Source organism: Ylistrum balloti, unplaced genomic scaffold (genome assembly GCF_031769215.1).
Source record: "Ylistrum balloti isolate Yb309-2 unplaced genomic scaffold, AGI_CSIRO_Ybal_v1 Utg371212, whole genome shotgun sequence".
Taxonomy (NCBI): domain Eukaryota; kingdom Metazoa; phylum Mollusca; class Bivalvia; order Pectinida; family Pectinidae; genus Ylistrum; species Ylistrum balloti.
This window is the reverse complement of record NW_026782658.1, coordinates 325,793-352,443: the sequence shown is the minus strand read 5'-3', so window position 1 is coordinate 352,443 and position 26,651 is coordinate 325,793. Positions and strand designations below refer to the sequence as shown.

At 35.0% G+C, this 26,651-nt stretch overlaps 3 protein-coding genes across 4 annotated transcripts; 1 reads left to right on the top strand and 2 right to left on the bottom strand.

The window, feature by feature from the left end:
• Positions 1 to 4,066: 4,066 nt before the first annotated feature.
• On the bottom strand, positions 4,067 to 8,684 carry LOC132561477 (DNA-directed RNA polymerase III subunit RPC10). The gene is made up of 3 exons (XM_060226186.1): positions 8,515 to 8,684; positions 7,492 to 7,579; positions 4,067 to 4,930 (listed from the first exon to the last, which is right to left on the bottom strand). The coding sequence occupies exons 1-3, from the start codon at positions 8,623 to 8,625 to the stop codon at positions 4,803 to 4,805; spliced, it is 327 nt and encodes a 108-aa protein (XP_060082169.1). The 5' UTR covers positions 8,626 to 8,684; the 3' UTR covers positions 4,067 to 4,802.
• Positions 8,685 to 8,728: 44 nt separating this feature from the next.
• On the top strand, positions 8,729 to 12,645 carry LOC132561476 (U11/U12 small nuclear ribonucleoprotein 25 kDa protein-like). Of its 2 annotated transcripts, none has more exons than XM_060226184.1 (6): positions 8,729 to 8,778; positions 9,498 to 9,703; positions 10,260 to 10,383; positions 10,627 to 10,732; positions 11,448 to 11,522; positions 12,186 to 12,645. In XM_060226184.1, the coding sequence occupies exons 2-6, from the start codon at positions 9,515 to 9,517 to the stop codon at positions 12,244 to 12,246; spliced, it is 555 nt and encodes a 184-aa protein (XP_060082167.1). In that variant the 5' UTR covers positions 8,729 to 8,778; positions 9,498 to 9,514; the 3' UTR covers positions 12,247 to 12,645. The 2 variants fall into 2 exon arrangements, with proteins under 2 accessions (XP_060082167.1, XP_060082168.1); XM_060226185.1 differs by having other exon boundaries at positions 8,733 to 8,761.
• Positions 12,646 to 14,409: 1,764 nt separating this feature from the next.
• Positions 14,410 to 25,158, bottom strand: LOC132561468 (dihydrolipoyllysine-residue acetyltransferase component of pyruvate dehydrogenase complex, mitochondrial-like). The gene is made up of 11 exons (XM_060226174.1): positions 24,988 to 25,158; positions 21,890 to 22,199; positions 21,258 to 21,545; positions 20,735 to 20,881; positions 20,098 to 20,183; positions 19,600 to 19,740; positions 18,756 to 18,837; positions 17,837 to 17,917; positions 17,286 to 17,360; positions 16,607 to 16,671; positions 14,410 to 15,754 (listed from the first exon to the last, which is right to left on the bottom strand). Exons 1-11 carry the CDS (start codon positions 25,101 to 25,103, stop codon positions 15,625 to 15,627), a joined length of 1,521 nt encoding a protein of 506 aa, XP_060082157.1. The 5' UTR covers positions 25,104 to 25,158; the 3' UTR covers positions 14,410 to 15,624.
• Positions 25,159 to 26,651: the final 1,493 nt, after the last annotated feature.

Here is a 26,651-nt window from a genome sequence, read left to right as displayed (position 1 = left end):
CTTTGAGAGACTCATTTTTCGTATTAACTTTATATTAAATAAGAAATCTTTCCTTTTTGGTTTCTTATGATAAAACAAAGGATGCAGTTGACAAAAGTTTAATCATTAAATATTATATCTATAAATCAAAATGTCTTAAAAATAGCTTATCTATACTTGCACTTTAAAATGAGATTAAGGAAACTTATCAAGTGCAAACGTATATATCGAAAAATCAAAATGAATTCGAGAAATTTAAAACCTTTCGGAGAAAATGGTCAACTCTATTAGAATCTAATCCTCACACATAATTCTCTCAAAAGCTGCTTACTATATGATAGTCAACTCCTGTTCCTTTCCTAAAAAAAAAATCAAAATAGATAAGTATCACATTTCTTTTAGCACTGTACTATGTTACACTGTTTTTTTGTTTTTTGTTTTTGTTTTTGTTTGTTTTATGTCTATTATCTAGTCTATCTGTTTGATATCTCTTGTCTAGAATGTCACTTGTACAACCTATTTGTATGTCTGTCCTGCTTGTTTACCATGTTTTTGTTGTTTATGTAAATATTTCTACTTGTTATGTCTGTCTATTTATATTAGGTTTACCAAAATATTTATTGTTTCTAATGGCTACATGTAAGTGTCTACATGGAAGTGTGTTTGTATGATGAATGAGAGGCATCCTGCGTGATGGCACTTATCTGTACGGAGGCTGATCCCAGGGCTCCCCAACCCTGGCAGCCTCCTCCAAATTAATTGCTGAGGGAATAAATATTTTTCTAAACTTGTAAAAAAAAAAAAAAAAAATCATTTCTATGCGCTTTTCGAGATGAGGGTAACAGACTTGATTCGCATATTGAATTTGTGGTCTAACCAAGTAGGTGTATAACAGCTTCAATCTCTCCAGGTTCATATATATATATATATATATATTCCCCATTATATTGCTCGCCATAGAACTGCCATCATGAAATAACCTTTATTCACTTTCTCACATATGTGTTTATTAAATGATAATTGATTGTCTATGGGTAAAAGCTGAGTTGCCACACCTCTGATCATCCTTTTAGGGAATATAGGTATTGGTAGCAAATTTTACATTCCTCCTCTTTATCAATTGCTCTAAATGCTTTCGTATCGTCCACAAACAAGTATGTAGTCGTTCCAGGACTTTAACCTCATTATATAAAACACAAATAAAAGTGGTCCTAACACATTGTGGTCATGATTGATTCCCTTAATACACAGTTCCAACCCGATTTTTGTCATTTACGGCTACCATTTGTTTCCTTTTAAGTAAAAAGTTTACTTTCCATGTAAAGAACATCCCAGAAATTCCCTATTTGACATGACTTTATCAAATGCTTTCATACAATCACAAAAAATAACATCGATAAAAAAATATGCCAGTATTAGTATTAGCCCATCTATATATATAGAGTTTCGGTAGAGACTACAGTGATGCGATTTTCGTGGTGAAGCTGTGATGTTGAGAATGTGATATGATGCTGTGTTGTCTAATCTGTTGTGATGAGGTTATGATGAGGTTGTGATGGTGAGAATGTGATATGAGGATGTGTTGTCTAATGTGTTGTGATGTTGAGAATGTGATATGAGGATGTGTTGTCTAATCTGTTGTGATGAGGTTATGATGAGGTTGTGATGTTGAGAATGTGATATGAGGATGTGTTGTCTAATCTGTTGTGATAAGGTTATGATGAGGTTGTGATGGTGAGAATGTGATATGAGGATGTGTTGTCTAATCTGTTGTGATGTGGTTGTGATGTTGAGAATGTGATATGAGGATGTGTTGTCTAATCTGTTGTGATGAGGTTATGATGAGGTTGTGATGTTGAGAATGTGATATGAGGATGTGTTGTCTAATCTGTTGTGATGAGGTTATGATGAGGTTGTGATGTTGAGAATGTGATATGAGGATGTGTTGTCTAATCTGTTGTGATGTGGTTGTGATGGTGAGAATGTGATATGAGGATGTGTTGTCTAATCTGTTGTGATGGTGAGAATGTGATATGAGGATGTGTTGTCTAATCTGTTGTGATGAGGTTATGATGAGGTTGTGATGGTGAGAATATGATATAAGGATGTGTTGTCTAATATGTTGTGATGAGGTTGTGATCGTGAAGATGTGTAATGTTGTGGGTCTGAGACTTCAGAATCGAGGTATCTGAAGAATGTCCTGTGATGATGCAAGTTTGCTTTGAGTCGGCGTTGAAGTTGTGATGCGATTTGATGTTGAGGTAATAGTTGTGATGTTTAAGATGTGGTGATGATGTTAGGTGTGGTGATGAGTTTGTGATTATGAAGATGTAGAGATGAGACTGTGATGCTGAGGATATGATGATGAGGTTGTGATATTGAGTATGTGGTTATGAAATTTTGATTAACTGCTTTCAACTTTTCCAAGAAATTCTCTGGTCTGGAAGACACGATTTTTCATGATTTTGCATTTTTTGCTACTGATGCAGTGGTAGCTGTAATTTACAAGACATCACCCCTTCCCAAGCCTATATGACTGACCACTTGTCCATATCAAAATCTGTGCACTGACTTACGAGATATGTCACTCAATAACTGAGCGTTCCAATTATGCATACCTGAGCAAAAACGAGGCGAATTGTTTCTTGTGATACGTTTAGATAAGCAAAACACGTAAACAAAACTACAATTCTCAAAAGTAGACTGTTGGCGAAAGAAATCACTTATTTGATCATGCTTACAGAAATACATTTTGCAAATCATGTTATCAGGAGTGTCACACGAACAGTACAGTTAATATGTTTTCGCTGTCTTAACGATGCAGTTTGCAGTAATTGGGTGCTGCACTTAACAAGAAATGAACCGTGAACGAAAAACATGTAAAACGTGCTCATGTGTGAACTAGTACAGAAGTGACCTATCCCATATTAAGTATTGAATTTTGCTGTTTTAACAACCGCAATCAATTGAATTGTAATTAAATGCTGGTCCGAAATTATATATATCAGTATTAAGTGGGGAAATGTTATGGCAGACGTTTCTCAGATACCAAAGATCATTATGACATGTGTTTCAGACGTCTTCTACACGTTATACGTGGTTCTAACAGATTCACAAAATTAACAGATAGCTAATAAATAACGTTAATACAATTAGATAAACTATGATCTGTGAATGTACTTTCTGTCAATTTGTGGATCGATAATCTAATTGTATGTAGTGTTTACCGGGAAGTTTGAATTATACATTATATAACACAGTGTATCCTTTGAAAAAATAGGTACATTGTATGCATCAAATTCTATAAGCATTGTAAATACATTCTACGAGTAAGATATCCAGATATATATGCTGTTTGTTATCTCCGATGGACTGAGTGAAATGCTAAAAATGTAAGTAATTTAGGTATTCTTTCAAGAATACAGTTTTAGAAATTAAGTCCATAATATGTATGTGATGTGTATGCATTTGTAAATAAGCTATTCTGAATATAGTCTTGAATAACTAGTAAACGGCTTCTTTGTAAACTGCAAAACAGGTGAACGATTAAGCCCAAGGTTTATACATCTATATATATAACATACACTTGTACCGGTCACTGTCTCTTTGCGATTAAAGTATATTTTTCTCAGTTTTTAGAATGGTTTGAATGAATCACATTGTTAGATTTCAATTATCACTGTAATTACTGTATTCTAACTATCTCTGTTTTATATCTATGATATAATTTCACTTTTATTTCACAACATAAGAATGCCATAGAGCAGAGAAGTATATACATAAGTCTCTACATCGCCCATGGAGTATGTATATGTATTGTGCTTACAGTCATTTGGGCTTTCTCAGCCACAGAGAAGGTTTCAACTAAATACCATACAAAGTGCTTGAAAAGTTTAACGAGTGGAAAAGTTAATGCATGGGTGAATAACAGCCATGACATTCAGCTGTGCCTTACATCAATTTAGCATTCAGCATATTTGGACAATGAACATTTTTATCGCTTATTCTTGAGAACTTCTTTATGAAACTTTCTAAAGTTTTGTAGATTCCTCTTTGCAATAGTCCTGCGTGACTGACAGATGGCATTCTTATGTAGGGTCTGTGTCAGCTAAAATCTACTGTAAACTGAAATGGTTAAAGTTCTTGGATCAATCTTTTACGATTTCATGTCCCTCAGTAACTTCTCTCCTCCATGTACAAATATAACATTTTATGTTATCTTTGCTAGGAATTTATTCCAAGGTTAAACCTGCTAAACATACATTTAACAGGAAAATTTCCCTCTTTAAGTACATATACAAACAAAGAGAATTCTTCTGAATGGAAAACTCAATTCATATTGTGGTAACATAACTTATTCAACTGTCATACAAGTTCCCAGTCAATCTATGTTGGCTGTGTCATGAATGCTGACAGAACTGTGGTGTGTTGAAGAAAACCAAAAAATAAGGATGTCCGATGAATTTGATCTCCATCACTTCTCCCTGCATGAAGTGTTCTTCAGTGTCTTTATGCATTACTGCAAAATAGATCTAGACTTGACTTACTTCTGAATAACATTGTTTTTTGTCTCAATACAAATATGTTATTTTCAGGAAAAATATCACTGAAAGCAAAATGCAAAATGCAATTATAATATTCTCCAGGCCTGCTTGGGATTAAAGTCCATCATCATTCATTTCCGTTGTATCAGAGGAAAGAGACATAATTGTCCTTGGCATTGTACATATATATTGGTGTTGACCACAAAAAAGCAGTTCTTCCATTTTGAACCCTCTGGTCAGTTTTATATAATTGTATATCATGTGAGATATAAGATATGGTCAGTCTCTCCATCGATGACCACACTTCATGTTACAACATTTATAGAAGGTTGTCATTGGTTCATCAGCTGATCGTGTCTGTATCTGCATGAAGAATGCTCGGCCATGTGCACATTTAGGACAGGTTTCTGGAAAGAATCAAAAATACATATTCATATGTAAATAACGGTGATTGATATTTTCACATGAATTTTTGAGGTTTAGAATTATTCTTTTCATTTGAGACTCGCTCATGTTTGAAGAATGTATCACATCTCACGATGGAATTGAGTTTGTCAATATTTTGATAACAATTCTTTGGAGACTTATCTGGAAGGTTGCATAGGAAGGGCGAGAAAGATCCTACAAAATTAATTTCAGAAGAACTACATTGTTCTTGAAATTTTGAAAATACTGGCAGTCTGGTTAAAAGTTTTCTGTACAAAACATTTTTACTATATAGCAAAAGGTTCATGAATTTCCCTATATAGACTTCCTCTGGATAAAAGGTTTTGAACTACTACATGTTTACACATGTCACAAATACTCTCACCACTGTGTAAACGATGTGTATCCTGCATGTAAATATAAACCTCATTTATCTGTATTAATAAACCTATGTATACCCTGAAATTAGTCCACCCACATATATATCTAAGAAACAAAAAAAGGTGATCAAGCTACCTTGTCGTACACCAAACGTTGGTTGATTATATACCTATATATAATTATCAGTTAATAATGTGTTTTATCGGAATCTCTGGATTACTTGCCAACATTTTGATTGAAATCAGTCAAGTGTAAAATTCAAAGATTGTCTTTTAGAACAAAACAAATTTCTCCACTTCACTCAAAATTTGTTCAGTTGAATTTCATAAAATGCTTTAAGCACTATCTCAAATTTTTTCTCATTTGAAAAAATCATCATTTGGATTTAAATTGTATAGATCAATGCAATGTAGCTTCTGTCGAAAAAGAAGAGAGAGAAAAGGCAATTTGCATGCTCTTAGTTGGTGCAAGGCAACCTCAGGTTACAAGACAGTTTTATCATTTTAATGCAACTAAATATGTACTTGAACCTCTGACTGTCCAAGGAACAGCCAACCATGAGTTTACACCCCTCATGAAGGCCATCTAACACTGCTACAGAATCTTCAAAATCTGTTTCTTCCTTCTACCATAAAATCAAGGAACTGGCTTGGTTGACAGGTAATTATATATACGCAGTCAGACCATCCTCAACAGGCTAAAGCATTACCAATTGTGTGTAAGGAGGCCTTACACAGGTCCTGTCTTTAGGCAACACCATTGCACCAACCACACTGATTGGGCTTAACAAATCTGGAATGTTCTTGGAAGATGAGTATGGCATTGGCAAAATCTGCCCTCCATCTTACAAGAACTGGCCCAGGCAAAAGAATGACAAGAGGAACGCCATACCTGCATGCTCAAACCATTCAACAATATAGATTGTGCAGGCTCTATATAGCAGCGTTAATGTTGTAATGCTGTCGTCCTACCTGATGATGGTCACATAAGTTTCTATCACCGATCTTAGAGACATGAACACCACATTTCTTGCACATCAGATAAAATCTGGGAACCATCACACATTTTGGTCAACATTTAAACATTCATAATTAGACATCCTACATATCGGTAATCATTTGACCAGGGACTAGATATGTAAGTCTGTGGTAAGACCCCCTTAGTTACCATATTTCATGGACATCTGACAAAACTGTCACTTATACAAATCTTGATAACCTTTGTTTTATTAAGTATATAGTAGATTCAGTAGAAAAGACAACACATACTATACTGTTTTCATGTTACAAGTCCACTTCCCTAAATTTGAGTAAGACATAATGTGTTGCCTCCCTTTGCTTATTTAAGACTTACAAACGACAGTATATTTTTCCATAATGCATAAAGCAAAAAGATATCAAAATTGTTACCACACTGTCAATTATACAGGTGTTACTTGCAGTAATTCCAACATGAAAATCTACTGCTGGAAAACTAATTAAAAACAGATTGGGAACGTAAATGTAAAATTTCAGATTTTTTTTGTTTTTTTTAATTTTTGATCCATTTCTAGTAATTTTGCAGATGCAAATAATTAATTTGTATTAATAGGTCTTTTGATTTTTATTTCATCAAATTGGCAAAAATAACCATTCACAAAAAATTCCATATAATGTGTGTTCCCAGATTAAAATGATGTCATCAAACTAACTTATTTTACTGATCTTCTTGAATATTTCTTGGTGTCATATTTCCCATGAAATTAGCTCAGGAACATCCTTGATACTTCAGAGGTTACGATCAAATGCACATTCACTCGTGGCACCCCTGGAAAGATTGGTTGCAAAACTGAAGGCTCAACTGCAGTAATTAATATGTCTAGAGCTGTTTCAGGATAAAAAAGCTGACAAATCACAGACTGATATCTGCCTTTGAAGACTACAAAGGAGCAAAGCTCAACTTCGAAGTTGACACAACATACCATTATGTGACCTCGCAATTTGTTTGATGTTCATCAAAGGACCAAACTAGTCCTCCTGTCTTATTTGCAAAGTGTTTCACATGTAACCTCCAATTTTGACATGAAATGTTCCAGGGATGCAGAGAGCAATAGTAAGCATTTCTCTGGAGTATGGAAGATGGCTCAATAAATGTCTTTGTATTTTCATGCAAATCTACCTACCTTCTGTACTGTCTACATTTTCCCAGGCAGCTGCACCACCTAACACATCATCTACTTCCTTCAGCTTAGGGTATTTTCTATTGCTGATCTGTTTATCAAAGAAATCATTAGAATTGAAGTTGCAGTTAAATTATATTGTTTAACAACAACATCGAACAGAATTCTCTAAATCTCTATTTCTTAAATTTGATATAATTCAATGTCAAAAATATAAAAACTGAGCAAAATGTCAGAAATTCCCACAGTACGTATCTATGATTTTAATCTTTTCGAGCAGTAGACTGCTGATCACACATAATTTCCACTTAAAGCACATAGTAGGTGTATGGTAAGTTAGTAGGATTCTGACTATGTATCTGTGAATTCATTTTTCACCTTGGTCATCGTTGCTGGATGAGCTGAAGTTCTCAGATATATATATATATATAAAACTCAACAAGATTTATAAAGGAAATGTCACTGAAAAACAAGTACAACCTGTGGATGCTTCATGTAAGTTGACACTTTAGCATGAGTACAGTAAAGTTATAATTAGTGTACATGTTATATGTATACCCAACCTCCACAGTATCCTGACAGACAAAAAAATAATGGTGATGGTGACTGCGTTACTTCAGAAAGATCGTTTAAATGATATAAGACATATATCTATATATCTCCATGTAAAATAACCAATTTTTATGATACATTAAAAAATGAAATATATTTCAAATTTTTGTTCTTCATATTATTTTTTTACTTGCATCAATTACAGTGTATTTATTACAAACAACTTTACACATAAACATTACTCTGCGAATCAACTCATACATTTAACTATAATATTTGAAACGAACCTTTTACATGTAACTGCATATTAACAGGTGTACGTCAGGTATAGTAAAATGGTAAATGATGCAATCATACATGATATGAGAAATATTGTATATTACATTGTATCGATGCAGGCTCACTGTGATGAGAAGACAATATGTATTATTGTATCTTTTTAACAGAAGGTTCTCATATTTCAAGTTGGATTACCTTTCGTTTTATATTCTGTATATAAGGACAGGTGTTACATGCGAACCTGTAACATCTTTCTCCTTCTTCAACAACTAAAACATTAGAACATGTGGGGCAAAACATCAACATTTTCACCGACCGTCATTACCGGAAGTCCGTCTACTTAACGCTTGAATTATCGTAATCATTTTACCGTTTGAATGACAAGCATTTCCCCTGTAGTGTTCTCGTTCATCTGTACCTGGCAAGTAACACACAAGCAAAGGTGAATCATTATCAAATGTATATATATTCACGTGTATTTTTTTTTTAAATAATCGATATGTTCAGGTAGTATGTATAAAGTGGTACACGACTGTCAATAGTCTAAAACAAGTAGTATCAACGTCAAGAATGTCTTTCTAACGATTGCGACATGCATTTATTTTGCTTGTGCTGTGGTATTGTACTGTAAAGTTATACCAGAAAGGCGTTTCCAGAAAGAGGGGCGGGCAGAGAGGGTGTGGTTTTGCATATGAAAACGCAAACTGGCTTTCAAAAGTGGCACAATAATAACTTTGAGACCTTTCATCGTGATATTACAACGGGTCATCTAGATTTTATTTGTAGCTTTGACAGGTGAAATTTCCTTGGAATTGATATATACATCTGTCTTTAAAATTAAAAATGTTTTAAATATTGGACTATACAATGAGCTCGGGGACATATAATCATCTTAAAAAAAATGATAAAACATAATGCCGCTGTGTTTGCATGCATAAAAATTGTAGAAATATCATGGTCAAGATCTATATTTGTGTCTGACTGTCTTATTTATAGGGTGTGTTAGTGTATACCATTTAAATGTTTTGCAGTATATCAGTCTTCTGTTCTGGTATGTACTGGTGATTGATCAAAGAGGCCAGTGGCCTTGTCAGAGGGAGACCATGGGACAGATAAAAGTAAAAATGGTGGAGGAGAACCTTGTCTAACAAGGCTGTCATAAATTGTTTTTAATGTAGGAAAGGTTACCAGATCTATGGATTCAACAGGGATAGAAGAATCATCTCAGAGGGACGATGATAACCAAGGGGAAGTAACCAAGGACATGGAGGCCTCTGTAGTAGACACGCCATCTGCCTCAGTTGCGATTTCCGCTAATGATCATACTCTGAGTCATGTAGAGGCTATGTCACAAGTAGAGTCCGTGATGGCAAACCTCATTACAGTAAGTTAATCCTAATTCATACTCACGCCCTCCACACTGATCAAATCCACTCCCTATTCCAAAATTCTCTCTGTACATACTTTCATATTCAACTTAGCAATCTCACCTCCACTTCTGACCTTCACAACATCCTAACCATATCCAAAAATTCAGTCTAATTCCCACCTCTCATGTACAACCACCACCCCTGTGCCACTGACCCACTACAAACCCACTACAGTTTATCTCCAAACAACATATAATGTACAGGCAGTGATGTGTTTGATGTGAGATGTTGAAGTAACTAGCATGCCTGTTCTCAGAAGAGTTTGGAGGGGATAGGAGGTAGGGTTTAAAGATGAGGAGGATAGCCTACCATCTGATAATTGTAAGTCGAAACTAAACAAACAGGATATAAATTACCATTATGATAAAGTATAGTCAGTCCAGAGATTTCCTGTTGAATATATACCATAGTTACAGATGCATGATACAACATGCAACATAATAGATACTAATTTTGGTCATTTAAATAAGAAATTGTAACTTACTGATGTATGAACCTTTTACATTACAGGAAGACCCTCTGCTGTCTGACCTTCCTCCTCAAGTGACCTTAGAGGAAGTGAATTCTTGTGTTGCTCTGGAATATGGGCAAGCCATGGTGGTTAATGTCCGACGGGCTGATGACGAAGTTATGGGTAAAAGCGCAATGAAATATTTCTTTGTATTGATGTACAATGTACAAGTATTGATAAAATATTCCAGTGGTGTTATACTCAGGAGATATCAGTGTTTAAGGTCTCTCTGGACAGTATTACAGGTATTAAACAAGATGTCAGAACCATGATACAACTGGGACAGACATGTATGTGACCTTATATCTATATTTACTCCCAACATATATAGATATATAAGTAATCTTTATATTCCTTTTGTTATAGCGGTAGTCGTTACTCAAAATGCAACAGTGCTGGATTTGAAGCATGCCATAAAGCGTTACATCACTCTGAAGCAGATTCGAAATGGAGGAAAGCTGCACCTCAGCTGGTAAGTTACATATAGGCTGGATATAGGAACATCAGCTGGTAGGTTACATACAGCCTGGATATAGGAACATCAGCTGGTAGGTTACATATAGGCTGAATATAGGAACATCAGCTGGTAGGTTACATATAGGCTGGATATATACACATCAGCTGGTAGGTTACATATAGGCTGGATATATACACATCAGCTGGTAGGTTACATACAGCCTGGATATACACATCAGCTGGTAGGTTACATACAGCCTGGATATACACATCAGCTGGTAGGTTACATACAGCCTGGATATATCCACATCAGCTGGTAGGTTACATCCAGGCTTGATATATGCCGTGTGCTGGTAAGTTAGATACAGGCTGGAAACGGCAGATATCATTGATTAGATTTGAATCATTTTACAATTTTTTCACAAATTTTTATCAACTTCTTTCCGTTGACCCCAAAGTACACACCTTGACGTGTAGAAACCAGAGTATTTTCAGAAACTGCTGCCATATTGGAGGGAGGAAAGCAATATTTTTGCAACTTTACAACATGTATGTCGTGGTAATTTTGTTATAATGACTGATTAAAATGAATATCTAGTTAAAATCTTTGCATTGATTTTCTATTAATCACTACTTTCTAGATGGTGTGTTCATTGCTATGTATGCTTGTACCAGAATCTATAATACCTTGTTGTACTGCACATGTATTTGATATGTTATTCTCTTTACAGGAAATATATTTGGAAGCGATACTGGTTATATTTCAATTCTCAGAAATTATCAGATAACAGAAAATCTTTGAAAGAGTAAGTCCACTTTCATAATCTATTACTTGACAGTGAATTTCAAGTTCAGTTGTTACAAATCTGTATCTCATTTGGTACATTGTACAGAAGAGTCATCTATTTTACTCAATTTCATGATTTTTTTGTAAAATTCCATTTTTGTTGACATTTGACTTTTTGGATAAATAGTACTCATCAAATCCTCTAGTGCTAAGATAATGTGTATCCTAAACTGTATATCATTTTGTGAACAAATAAATTTGTGGATTAATTGTACCCATGAAATCATTGAAAATAAATCCTCCACGAAAATTAATTATTTCACAGTATATGCATTTATCCTGTCTTTCAATAAATTTATAGCTATGTGAATTCTGGTAAAGCAAAAAACTTTAATAATCAAGCAATTATTAAAACAGATATGAGTTGTACACCCACAGATCTAACTTCATTCCAGATTTGATTGCTCTATGTTTTACAAAAATAAGTTTTACTCCATTTCTTTACATTGAAAAGTTACTGTTTAAACTTTGTCTTGCTTCCAATCCTTCATATTGTGATCCAAAGAAAAAATATGTCAACTACTTTCCTATTCACCAGCTCCATACTTTTGAAGTTTAACAGTAGGTCTAACATCGGTGAGCAGTCTAACTAAATTGATGAAAATTTTCATTTATTTGACAGGTATGAGATTAGAAATAAGGATGAAGTGACTTTCATAAAGCGATTAAAAGACCGTGGATGATAACAACAAGTCATCACTGGCATATAATGTTGTTAGATATAAAACTGACCCATCACACCAGTTTAGGACTCCCTCTTAGTCTGGATCAGTCTTAATTGTTGCTGTTGGTGTGACCATGAGAACAAGACTGATAGGGCACTTGCCACTGTATACTTCCAGTGTCTTTGGAAATCAAGTGTCTTAAGCAATTAAAATAGTGATAGCATGATTTGCTGACTTAACTGAATCAGTGCAGCAGACCTGTGGACACAGAAAGCGGATATAGAAGACTTGTGGAACAATATGCAGCAGGTGGTCACTTGAGAATGAAAGGATGAAAAAGACTTAAGAACAAGTTGCAAAATGCTCAAAACTTGATCACTGCTACTGAGAGGTTTACATAGTAAATAAAAAGATGACTTGTGGCAAATGTCATTGAGATAAGTTTTATTTTTGATCTGGGGGCATATCACTTTTAGGTCACCTGAGACAAAGTCTCAATTCAATTTATTCTAATACCCTTCATCCGGCGTCATGTGTCCGTGAACAATTTAACATTTTCGACTTTCTCTCAAAAACACCGGATCAGATTTCAATGAAATTTTGCAGAAACCTTCCCTGGCCTAAGATGAACCAAATTTGTGAATTACACAGTCCCCACACTCCAGGGGCCTGAGGGGTGGGGCCAAAGGGGGTTAAATTGACTCAAACAAGATATGGTATAATCAAATACTCTTCATGAATGGAAGCATCAAAAGATGTTTTACCAAAATTGTGAAATTCTTGGCCCCACAGTCTCACATTTGATGACAGCTTGATGGTATGTCAATTTTGATCTTGACTGACCTCGAGGGGCTGATGGGCAGGGCAAAAAGGGGTCAAATTAATTTCAAAAATCTTCTTCTCTAGACCCAGATAGTATTGGTAGATTGGTAGAATCAAATGCTCTTCATGTGTGGAAGCATATTAAGGTGCTATAATTACTAAAATGAGTGTCACATTTCTTCCTGGGAACGAATATATTTTTTTTAAGGCTTTACTGTAATTTTTATAGAAAAATTGCATTTTTATAGCATAACGTTGGTTATTTCCCACTGGAAATAACTTTATAAGAATCATCAGTATAGGATGACAGTTTTGTTGGAATGCATGTATTGACACTGTCTATATTCAGTGTTACAATTTCTGTTTCATGAACACTTGATAACTATCCTTAACCTTTATATTCAATGTTGCTTATCTCAGGTGACCGTCAAAGGTGCTAGGCCTCTTGTGTTGTTTCTTGTGTTTGTCTTTTGTCAGCTTTAATTTTGCCCGTAACTATTGCACTAAAATTTTTTGACAAAGTGACCTTGGCCTTCGACTTACATTTGGAAAAGTCTTAACACTGGACATAACTCTTGCACTGTAAGAGGCAGGGCCTTCATATTTGGCATGTGTGCTTCTTTCCCATAGTATCAACATTTTTGAGCATTTAAACATTGGCCATAACTATTGAACAAAAGCTGCCAAACCATTGCTACAATGACACAAGTGTTTCCCAAAGAGTACATGCAATTAGCACATGCCTTATGCAGTACAGTTGAAATGTCCCACTTCATAATTTTGCTGCAACCGGGGCATAGTGTTTCAAAAACACATCTTGCTTTTAGGTAAATTCAATAACTGTATACACCAGAAATAGCAACATTTAGGAAAGAAATCATGATAACTTATAAGCCTTCACACGAGTTACAATATATATTTTCTCCCACTAATTGTGCCCTTGATTGTGGGAAATAGAGATTTTGACACAGCGGTTAGATTTTGATATTTCAGATGGAATGTTAAAACACATAGAGAGTTGTACTCTTCAGACAAGAATTGGGTACTTCAGATAGAGAGTTTTACACTTATAGTTCAATACTGCAGATATAGAGTTTGTTTCTATAGATATATACTTAAACACTTCAGAAAGAGAGCTGGACACTTCTGGTAAAGAGAGAGTTTGACAGTTTGATATTTCAGATAGAGTTTGACACCTTGACCATAGAATTCAACACTTTGGTTGCGAGTGCAACCTTGCTCATCAGTAAGTACTGACTGAAACAATGAAATCAGGTTATTGGTGCACGTAGCTGGAATATGTAACAGAGTTATGATAAGTGTGCAATATTGTAAACAACACAATGAAAACCTACAGGATGATGTTGACAACATTTAATTTGAATAAATTATTTACACATAAAAGAAAGGGTTAAAACGAAACATTAACAATGTCATTTTATAAATGTTTGTATTTACCATCGCAGTACTGACTATCCACCCTCAATATCTTAATATTGAACATAAAAGATCTCCACTAACGCCCGGTACAAATTTGGTTTCAGGTAAGTAACATAAATAACTGACATTTTTAGGACAGCTATCACAAAGGTACTGTCTGCCATCAGCAGTTGAAGATGGTAATACTATCATCTTCATTTTCCCTGGATTAAAAGTTGGCAGCTGAACACAAAAATGTCTCACACCTTTGTAGTAACAATGTTTGGTCAAACAGGCATTAAAATACATGTATAGCCTTCATATAACCAGCAGCTGGCTACAGTATATGGTAAATGTTCATATTTTAGCAATAATCTTTTAGCACTGAAAATAAGACATAAACAATATGCTATTGTTGATACGCAAATTTAACATCATGCTAATTTGTCAAAAATGTGCTAAGATTTGAGCTAAATTAAGTACATTTACAGTAAATGGTTTAATCCATACATTCCTTTAATGGGTAAATCCAGAAAGTAAGCCACACTAATTTTCAATGACTTGAGGAGCTACAATTACATTAAATTTTTTCAATCTAAAATGGTTTCACTAGATCTATTCTTACACTGTTAATACAAAGTTGAAATTTTGTTAATACCGTCCCCTAACTCCCCTACCCTTTCCAAGATTTCTGTTGAGTATTGTTCCTGATCGGAAACATCCTGGATGGTGTGATAATCAAAATCAGAAACAGTCTTCGAAAACCACGTAATTTCCTTCATGAGAGGTGGTTTATCTTGATGTTGTCAGAAATGCCCGTTATCGAGTAAATTTAGATCACAACAGGATCAAGTGGACATCACAAACGACAGAGCCCTGTCCTATCAATAATATAAAATATTTTATTCTGTAAGCCACTTACGCCTTGTAGAAATGGCATCAAGTCCTGCACACTATAATGTGCATGACATCGTCACACAACTAATATTTGTTCACTCAGAGCTAGAGATTTCCTTCTAATGCTACAGAGTAGAACAACCAACAATACACATGCCGCCAGTGTCCCTTGATTAATATCCATGTCCTATCATTGCACTTATTTCTCTAGCACTTTGAAGATTTCCCACTCCATAATTTTTTAGCCTATACTCTACTTTATAAGAGCATAGTTTCAGGTCGCTCCATGAACTTCTTGAATTCTGCCAGCCACTGGGCACCAACAGCTCCGTCTACAACACGATGGTCACAGCTTAGAGTCACTGACATCATGTTAGCCTGGGCATACCTGTTAACAGATGAAAATCAAACAATACAAATATGAGAGTTAAACAAAATATTACAGTCAAACAAATATGTAAATTCAAGACTCAAGAAATAAATGAAGGATTGTCCAGATAAATATTAATCAACAAGCATTATATTCTATATTGACTCCTGAATGTGGTCCCATTTACCATCTCTTCTGACGTGTATTGTCTTCAATTTAACACATTTGTATTTTATTTATATTTAATTAATTTTTTACTGATGTCAATTTCTGTAGGATCCTCACTGACCTTGTCAACTTGTAAACTGAATCTTGTGGTATGATCCACGTTAACACTGGTGCCTGATACATATTTAGTTAGTTAATATCAAACGGTAGGTGATATGATTGATGTAAATCCTGATGACCTGTCAACTGACCCCTGTGATATGATCCCCGTTGACCCTGTTGACCTATATACTGACCCCTGTGATATGATCCCCATTGATCCTGATGACCTTAATACTGACCCATGTGATGTGATTCCGTTGACCCTGATGACCTATATTCTAACCCCTGTGATATGATCCCCGTTTACCCTGATGACCTATATACTGACCCCTGTGATATGATCCCCGTTGACCCTGATGACCTATATACTAACCCCTGTGATATGATCCCTGATGACCTATATACTGATTCCTGTGATATGATCCCCATTGACCCTGATGACCTATATACTGACCCCTGTGATATGATCCCCGTTGACCCTGATGACCTATATACTTACCCCTGTGATATAATCCCCGTTGACCCTGATGACTTATATACTGACCCCTGTGATAGATTGATGATACCAAACAATGCAAGATGTTTTGAGAATCAACTTACCCTTGATTGCTGTCCTCATCTACGACCAGTCTCTTTTCTGCTCCACCCACTGCCAGAATACATGCCTGGAAGTAAACACAAGATTTACACACAAGTATATGTCATGCCTGTCCTGCTTTGTTAGTATGTTTTTTTTTGAAGCAAAATGAAAAACATGCTTGGTCTCCTTGTTTCAAAGTACAAAAATTAATTCTAATGAATAATATGTAAAAATTATATACAACATATGTTGTTGTTTTGTTTATTTATAAATGCATGGTAAAAATATAAGTAAAATGTTAACAATTTGCTGTTGCTGCCAAAAGAAACACCACAGTCTAGCTTTTCTGACAAAAAATATTTGCATCTCTTCTTTGTGTATATTAATCAAACAAAGATACACCTAAGTTTTACTTTTGAGGTAAAGCATGAAAATACTAACCTTGATTTCATCAATAGGTGTAAAAGATGACATTATCCATGGCATCAATTTGAAAATATATATAGATGAATTATCATCTTGTAATTTACATCAAGTCCAATGGGCCAGTACATTCAATTGCACTGAAAATCAGTGTGTGGACTTCATACAGACAAGTTGTTATATCACTTATTGGTAATTTTACTGTTGAATTGTAGTGTTGTATGGGTGAGCTGATTATCGGGCACAGACTAGTACAAAAAGGACAGATGTACTTACTTGTGGAGGGTTAATAACAGCAGAGAATGACTTTATCCCATACATGCCAAGGTTGGAGATAGTAAATGTTCCTCCCTGAAACAAAACAAACCAAGCTGTGATGTCTGTAATTCATTTAAATATAAGTAACCTCCTACAGAATTGGCTAGCAAAATCATATAACCCTTTTCCAAATCAATTTTTCTCCTTAATTTTCTTGACATGTATTCAAAAAATCTTTTTAACTAGTTTTCAGAGTGTTTCATAATAATATAAATACAGGTAATAATCATGATAAGAAACCGACTAATTTATTATATATTTTGTTTTGCAATAGCAAATTTTTTCCTATTAACAGATCCAGGGTCTTCGGTCAATACCAAACATAGAAAATTTAAAGGATGGCCTCAGCAACAATTTATTGAGCTCTCCTCTGGACTCATCAGGCACATTAGTCTGAAATCATTACTATAGGCTATAAAGTTTAGTCCATCACTGTGGCTATTTACCAGAAACTCCAGTGACAGAAAGCAGTCCAAAGACCACTCCTGTCACTATTTTATAACACTTACCTGGAACTCCTGTGGTTGAAGCTTGCCTTCTCTGGCCTTTGATGCTAGCCTGGAGACGTCCTGAGTGATGTCTGACAAACCCTGAGAAATTAAAGTTTAACAAATTGTCAAGTTACTAATCACCATATAACGGTTTTTGTCTCGTTCTCCAGAAAATATAGAATATGCCACAGCAGTTACCATACCTACTAACTTTCATGATTTTAGCAATACAACAAGTTCTTGCCAATTTACTTTTGTAAATTCTGAAACACCATTCAAAAATTCTATGTGCATGGTATTTATTTTAACCTGGAATGGACCAGTCTACAAGTAATTAACTTAAAAATTTATTCAATATCTCATGCTTCTGTTTCAATAGCAATGGGAAGGTTGATAACAATTATCTTAAACCTTGTTTGGCTTTATATACAGGTGACACAGTAATCAAGCATGCTAGCAATCTTTATCTGAAAGTTACCAAACATGGACTCCTCAGAATCGAACACTCAAAGGACTAACATGTCAATTACATTAGAATCAACACGACATTTATGAAATGTGATAAGTCTTATAGCTGTATGTACTGTTCACATTGAATTAGAATAAACTCTGTATGAAGAATAAATCATCCCATAGTGTATAATCAACAAAGTTTAACCTTTAAAACTATTGTTTATCATCTGTGCATTCTACATTGACTTATTTTTGCATTTTTGCTTTTCACCACGAAGTTTGCATGTGAAAAAAGATGGTTTACTATACATTTACATATATATGTAATTGCTATTTTAATTGAACCTGATTTTACTGCATTTACAAAACTAAACTGTACAGCATTTTGAAATAAATATCTGCTGAAATACACATAGTATCTTCCTGATCATCAAAATGAGGTTTCAACTTATCTAAAAAAAATTTTTTTTGAGTTTCCTATTACCTTAATGTCTGCTCTGAAGACAATTGGTGTTATCAGACCATTTGGTGTAGCTACTGCTACATTCACATCTACAGCGTTGTACCTAAACAGACAAGGATTTGTAGAGAGAATATAGATACCATATAATTGGTTTATTTTGACATGTCCAAATTTTGCCATAAAGTGTCAAAACCAAAATACATTTAACCCTTTCGGCGCCATAGGCAACTAAAGTCTACATGCAGACAGGCCGCCGTAGACTCCTAAAGTCGACATGCAGACAGGCCGCCATAGGCGACAAAAGTCGACATGCAGACAGGCCGCCGTAGGCGACTTTGGTCAACAATTTTCATACCTTTATTATTAGACAAGATATGCTTGTTTCAGTAATGCTACCATTGTTTTCGGATATTTTCTGGAAAATATTTTGCGCTGAGTTGTACATTGTAAGAGATAATTGCCGAAAGGGTTAAATATTTATCTAATATAAAAGCTATGCTGTATTTTCACCATTAAGAAGCAGGAGAAAAAAAACACACATAAAATGTTATGTTTTTCAAAATGTTATAAATATTTAATAACAACTTTAACTGTGCAAAGGATCAAAATTAAACTTTATCAATTAAGTATTAGAACTTTACATATAAATAATTATCCTTATACATAAAAATATCACTTCTGATAATGAGCAACCACAGAAAGGAAAAAACATTTTTAATATGTGCCAGTCTTTCATGATATATGCCTGATATATCATGAAAGACTGGCACTTATCAAAAATTAAAAACAATAATGAACCAGTTTGTTTGACAGAACATAGACTTCAATGCAGTCTAGTAAGCCTGTGATGATTTGTAGGACTTACTGTCGAATGTGGTTATCCATCCAGGAGGAGTTCGCCTCAGGAACCTTGCGACATGACAGTGCAGAAGCCTTGATGATGAAGTCATTAACAGATAGTTTTATGTTGTCTTTTGCCAAAACTTCATTCAAATCTCGTCTTAATCTAGAAAAAAGTACACATAGTTACCTAAAAACTGACAAATCTGATGCTTAATGTTTGCTCTGTCAATAACAAGACTTACAAAAAAGTTCAAAAAATACATACTGTAAAATTGTACATTTTTAAGGGGCTCAATTTTCATGACTCTTCAAATAATTACCATTTTTGGAGGACACTTGACCTTGTGGATACATATAGCTTAATAAAACTACTTACACTAATTTTTACAGGACATGTAAATATGAATTCTTGGATTAAAAGTACCCAAAAAATCAATGAAAATAACCCCCCACCCCACCCCTTTGCATCTGCGGTTTTTGAACTTTGACCACTTACACTACAAAGATTTGTAGAACTTACCTTAAAACACTGTCAACATTCAGATCTACAGTAAGATAATAGTGCGGAATCGTCTGCTTGGACTGCAATAATCGTTTGGCTATGGTCTGTAGGAGACGAATATACATAATCAAATTAAGTTGTCCCCATGAAGCATAGCAATTAAAAAGGAACCCGAGTTATTTTCAGGAATTTCTTATCAAACTATACAGAAGGACCCTTTTTAATTTCTAGGGAACACCTTTTCTGGGGGAAAACCAAACACAAACTGTGATAATTAAGATAAAATGAATGAGTATTCAATTCAACCAGTCAAATTGTTAATGGTTTCTATCTTTTACAAGTGCAACCAGTATTATCAAATAGAAAACCAAAGAATAAAGATATGACAGGTCATACATTGGTGAAGTTTATAAATTTGTAAGGCACAACATAAAGTGTCCCTTTTCAAGTGGAGAAATAATTATCACAATCTGAACAACATGCTGAAGAGCATTGAAAATGCTCTTAGCATAAAAACAGAGGTCGCCGTTGTTTTATCCTAATCCCCTCTCCTCTACCATAAGACAAAGCTAGGAGTTTATAGCCCTTGATATACATGTATATGTTCTATGATTACCTTTACACATCAGATTATCATCAACTGATGTATAAGTACCTGTCTCATGGCAGAAAGAGGGATGTCAATGTAAGCTGCACCAGGAACAGCTGTTAGAGCTGTGGGGGCCACAACTGCTCCTCCAGGGACAAAGTTCCTAACATCATCTGCACGAACTTCACCATCAGCCCCAGATCCCTTTACTTGCTGTTGAATGAAGAATTTAAATCAGCTTGAAGACACTTACGGAGTCAGCAATCTGCCATTTCATACCAGTATTAAAACTAGTTTCTATTATAAAACAATATAAAACCTTATAAAAAATTCCAAAACTAGAACAGGAAAAATATCTCATTCTAAAGTCAAGAATCAAAGATATGCTGTGCATCAACAAACTGGGAAAATGGAAGATAACATTTGATCAAAATCTATCATTATTCTAGAAACAATACTTGATTCAGCAAATATCTGCTGAAAGAGGATTGCTATACTTCATTTTAAGGATAAATCTTATAAAAACTTCAAAGCTCCATTACAATGGAAACAACCTAAAATCTTGTTTACAGATATCAAGGTCTCTTACTGTAAGGTCAATGCCTTTCTGTCTTGCAAGTTCCCTGGCTAGAGGTGAGGCTTGCACCTTACCCCCAGGGGCAGCTACAACAGCAGGAGTAGGGGCAGCCATAGGGGCTGGAGTAGGAGGAGCTATGACAGGGGCTGCTGCTGGTGGTGGAGGAGGCGCTGCTGGTGTTGGAGTTGGGGCAGGGGGAGGGGCAGCTGCTTCTGTAGATGGTGGTTTGTCTTCCGCAGTCTCTACATAATCAGCGAAAGCAGCAATATCTGCTTCTTCCTCCACAATAATACACAGCAACTGTTGAAGGGAAAAGCTGATAATTAATAACTCTTCACACTAAATACAACAGTTATGAAGGGTTAGAGTGGTTGTCTACATGTAAACATGGACAGGTCATATTGAGTTGATAAACAATGAATATAGATTCTTAAAGATAGCTTATTGGCATTGAAATCAAATGGATACAGTTACATTATTAACCTGTATAGAGAACAAAGACTAACAAGCAAACATGAAATTCACATAATCTAGATATTTTTAGGGGAATATTTAGGATATAACATATGATATCTAACATATCAATTACTTATGTAAACTTCTAAACAGTTAAGTAAGGTAAAAGTCAGTGTGTTGGTCCTTACTTTGCCCACGGGAATGTCCTTTGTTCCAGCAGGAATGAAGATTCTTGCAAGGTAACCCTCCTCAACAGATTCAAACCCCATAGTGGCTTTATCTGTCTCAATCTCTGCCAGAAGGTCACCCTCCACCACACGATCACCTTCTGACTTCTGCCAGTTTACAATGGTACCAGCCTCCATTGTGGGAGAAAGGGCCGGAAGTGCTATCTTGTAATGTGTTGGCAGATCTGCACTGTAATACCGCTGTAGAGAACATACTGGCTTCTGACGAAACAACTGCTGATGTCTTGTGCTCACTTCATCAGTGACTTTTCTGAAGAAAAGAATATTTCACAAAGACGTTATGAAAGTTTTAGGAAAAGAGGTTACAGCAATAATTTTTTTCTTAAATTTTAAAGTTATGACATGTATCATTACAAAAATATACCAGTCAAAAACATACATTCTCAGCTTTATTTCATCTATAAATATGTCCTCTGATCAATTCTGCTACTTTATAATCTGAAACGGATTATAATTAATATGTAGTCACAATATTGATGACTTCATCAAATACACAAAAGGCACAAAAATGAAGTGGAGACTGAGAGAGACAGCAAAACATTTGGTTCGTTGTTGTCTGAACTCCTGCACATATGCAAAGAGTTTAGACATGTGACTTGAAGAGGTATGACTAACACAAACATAAGCTAAAGAAGAGTAAGTGGAAAAAATGTACATTCAACAAATATAGGTGTTATGAGACAATCTTACAGATAAAGAAAGCTCCAATCTGTTTGTGGCATGCTGTAAAAATTATGGTTCCTTGGCACATTAATCATCTGAATGATGATCCTGGCACTGGTTGATATCTCTCACTGTTTATAGGATAACATGTACTAGATATTACATGCATTAGATAGAAATGTATAAAGCAGATATTCAGAATTTAAACTATAGCCTACTTTGGCTACAATATACTACTTGGCTTTTACTCTCCTGTCAGAATATCTATTATGTATTATTGTTATGATAGTGAGTTATAAAAGTATCTGCAATTTTTTGTCACTTTTATCCATATTCATCATACTGTACTATACATGTATATAAGGATCATAAAATTAAGATTATATCATTGTACTAGCGTATGTCACTCTCTCTTTCTATACATGGATGTATACTGTATCTGTCCTGTCACTGTAAGTCTTTGTACACATCATGCACTTGTAATTGGAGTTTCATGTACATAGTGTTCTGCTTGTTCTGTTGAGTATGTACGTTAAATTTATGTGAACATATGACTGTGGACTGACCATTCACTGATCACTGACTGTTCTCCACATCAAAACATTTGGAGAAGACTTATATAGGCACTAGCCTGCTGTCTAATCCTATTAATACTTTGTATTAATAAAATGTTTTGAAATGAAAACATTTGTATACATGTACTGACAGACGACCTTAGAATTATGGCAAGACCAGATCACTCTGATAGCTGTGAGGCTTTTATATTATACATTTATACTGGGACATATAATACAGTCTATATGAAACAACCTGATTTAAAAATATGACATGTGGAATAAAATTTTTGAGAAACCAGCTTATAGTCCTTGTTTGTGAATTTGATAAGATCATTTTCAAACATCATCATTATTTCAGCAAGTACAATGAACGTCGCCAAATATTTCCAAAACTCAAAATCTGGAGAAGATAGTCATGATCAGTTTGAAAGGAATGGTATAACACAGTAGGCGTAAACACACTAATTGTTGGCAATAGCCATGTTTATTACATGTTGAATAATAATAATGTTGCATGTACAAAAGCAACATCTCAACAGCATACAGAGTTTATATACTCATACTTCACTTCGCGTCAGATCTGTCCCTGTATACAAACAGTACTTTCAAGTTATATACTGAAATACCCACTGCTCATAGTGTTCATCATGGTGTAACCTGTCTGTCCATATGGCTAGTGAGCTATCCCTCTCACCCCTCTGTCTATAGGGCTAGTGAGCTTTCTCCCCCCAGCCCCAAATCTCCCCTGCTTTTTATCCCTAACCCATCAGGTCTTGTCATGGCAATGCCATGATCCAATGCCCCATTAGTTGGACCTTGGCTGATTAAACTGTCTAATACATGTTAACCAGGAGAATTTCACGTTTCAGTATTGTCTTCGGCGTAACGGGCATTTTCAAAGGCAGACCGCCTTCCGAAAGATAGCTAAGTTTGCCAATAGTATAGACTAACATGATTAGTAGATAGCAAAACTTTCCACTGTAAATACAATTACAGAGAACGGTGTGCATTCATAATTCACAACCAGTCCACTAGATATTACATATTGATAAAATTAATCCTACATGAGTCAGTCAAAGATTACTCTACTTATGTATCTGGTTTACACTAATATCGAAACCACCTTTTGTAACAATATGTGACAGGTACATATATATTCATTTCGAGTTGTGTATTGTTATATGTTGTGAAACGGGAAAACATCTGTTTCCATTTTTAGTATATTCACGTGTTGTGCCTGTGCCACGTTGGTCCTGTGTGCACGTCCTGTCTTGTCCATATTTGGTGTTGTTATTTAGTTATGTGTTAATTAGGGTGTAAGTTGTGGAGAAAGCATGCGAGTGTGAAAGTTGATTAAACAAAACCGTTTTACAACTGCGCATTCGTCGCAGTCGGCCATGGTGGGGACGTATCCTCGGGAGTCCTCTGAGTCTTGGTGCAGTATATTGAAAAGACAACTGGGCTTTGACACATTTTACCAGACATTGTACAGGTCTTGGAAGGTAATTAAACTAACGTTTAACTGTATTATACATTTAATTAATAGTTGCGGAATTGTGAATCATAATTGTTTAATTATTCCATACCGGTCCAAATATTTCCATTTATTGTCATACAGAATACGCATCTAATAGGTATTCTTATAAGGTCGTGTGTTTGCTTTTAGGGGTTTCTCCCATGTGCGTCCGCCGGTTCATAAAAAATTACAAGGAGCAGAACAACTAGTTGTTTTCTTTGCCTTGTGACAAGTATATTTGAACTCTATTTTGTTACAATGGTCAAAGGGGGTTACCGGTACCGGCATGTGTATTTTCGTACCTTATCCTGTGCCAGGTTTGAAGCTTGCTTCCTCGGGTACTGATGCATCTGACCACATGTCTGTTGGACTGACTACACCGAAGGAAAATGCGGGCAATTTGAGGAGGACGATACATTATAACCTAGGAGCAATGTGCCCCAATGTCAGCACCAATGTCAATAGTTCGCGAGGATAGACTTCTGGATTTAGTTTCGTAATAATTTTAAGCAGGACGAATATAGCTTTCATTTTCTAACACAGTAATTCTTATATAATCACTTATGTGTGCCAATTAAAATCTTACAAAATATAACAGGTTTTATTCACCAATACATGATACGAAACTAAGTTATCGCGAGATTCTCATCTCCGTGTTTTTGATTACAAATGGCTGCTCCCATGGCCTGAATATTGAAGCATTAGAATTCATTACTATTTTGAGTTTCATTCATTTATTTCCAGCCGTGCTCGGAGGTGAGAAGGGAACGTGATTGAAATTGCATTTATAGACAGGTGAATGATGATAACGATCGTTAGCAAAATCTTCAATGATGACTAAGGGTTGATTTTAAAAAGGAAATCACAACAATGGCACTTTCGATTTCGTACTTCAAGCAATCACCTCTTCTAAGTCTTGAACTTCGAAAAAAAAATCATTGGCTTAATATTCTTGGTACATAATATGAAATAGTCACTGCCTAAAAGCGAGCTCAAGTCGGTCAACAAGATTCACATTTTGAACAGCCTGATCCTGAATGTGTTTTTAAAATAGTTCATTTCGCAAGATTTTAACAAAACATCTGCACATACAAATGTACCAATATATCATCATCATCATCATCATCATCATCATCATCATCATCATCATCATCATCATCATCATCATCACATCTTGTTGATCTTCTAGAAAACAATGTATCAACATGATCAGTCGATGATTTGGTGGCACAGTTGTAACACACTTGTCTTTCACCTACCCGTCCTTGGTTCGATTCAAATAATTCCATACAAAGTATTGAAATTGAGAACTTCTGCTAAAGTACTAGCTTGATGCCTGTACAAAGTTTTGAGTAACAGGTGATTACCTTGAATGGTTTAAGAGAACTGGCATGAAAAAAAACTTAACTTTGTGATTTGGCCTATCTGTTTCCATGGTAACAGAAACTATTTAAATGGTGAACTTCCCCATTAGCAAAAAATACTACAAGACTAATACCGGTAAATGTAAAATATTTTGAGCAATTATCGTAAATTGTTTCAGAGCATTGGCCCAGAAAAACTGAAATTCGTGATGAGGGTCATCGGTTTCAATGGCAACAGTAAATGTACTAATAAAGTCTTTGACAACATATCTCGACTTAAAAATTGATAAAAAAAGTTTTCAAAATAAATGTACAAGAGTTTCCCTTTCAGAGTTACAGATATTGTAGAGAGGACTATATATCGATTTTGCCTTAAAAAATAGAGTTTGTAGTCAAAATATTGTGAAATACGATATACCGGTAGTTTTAGTTTGATTTGTGACCGTGGTGGTTATATATTTAACAAATTTTCATTTATTAACAACAGAATTTTCTCTACCATCGTTTTCTTTTCTCTTTGCTATTGAAGTTTTCGATCTGTTAATTAACAAATCATAAAATACTTTAGAACCTTCAGTTTTTTAAGCAATGTTGACTTGTCA

Bases quoted from the DNA above. Each gene is read 5' to 3' on its own strand.
- LOC132561476 (XM_060226184.1), top strand. From the start codon at position 9,515: ATGGATTCAACAGGGATAGAAGAATCATCTCAGAGGGACGATGATAAC. The intron at 10,384-10,626 runs GTAAAAGCGCAA...CTTTTGTTATAG, and splicing joins GGCTGATGACGAAGTTATGG to CGGTAGTCGTTACTCAAAAT. The intron at 11,523-12,185 runs GTAAGTCCACTT...TTTATTTGACAG, and splicing joins AACAGAAAATCTTTGAAAGA to GTATGAGATTAGAAATAAGG.
- LOC132561477 (XM_060226186.1), bottom strand. From the start codon at position 8,625: ATGTTGATGTTTTGCCCCACATGTTCTAATGTTTTAGTTGTTGAAGAA. The intron at 7,580-8,514 runs GTAATCCAACTT...TTTGATAAACAG, and splicing joins TACAGAATATAAAACGAAAG to ATCAGCAATAGAAAATACCC. The intron at 4,931-7,491 runs GTAGGTAGATTT...GATTCTTTCCAG, and splicing joins AAATGTAGACAGTACAGAAG to AAACCTGTCCTAAATGTGCA.
- LOC132561468 (XM_060226174.1), bottom strand. From the start codon at position 25,103: ATGTATCGTCCTCCTCAAATTGCCCGCATTTTCCTTCGGTGTAGTCAG. The intron at 18,838-19,599 runs GTAAGTCCTACA...TTGTCTGTTTAG, and splicing joins ATGGATAACCACATTCGACA to GTACAACGCTGTAGATGTGA. The intron at 15,755-16,606 runs GTAAGTTGATTC...ATCTGTTAACAG, and splicing joins GATGAGGACAGCAATCAAGG to GTATGCCCAGGCTAACATGA.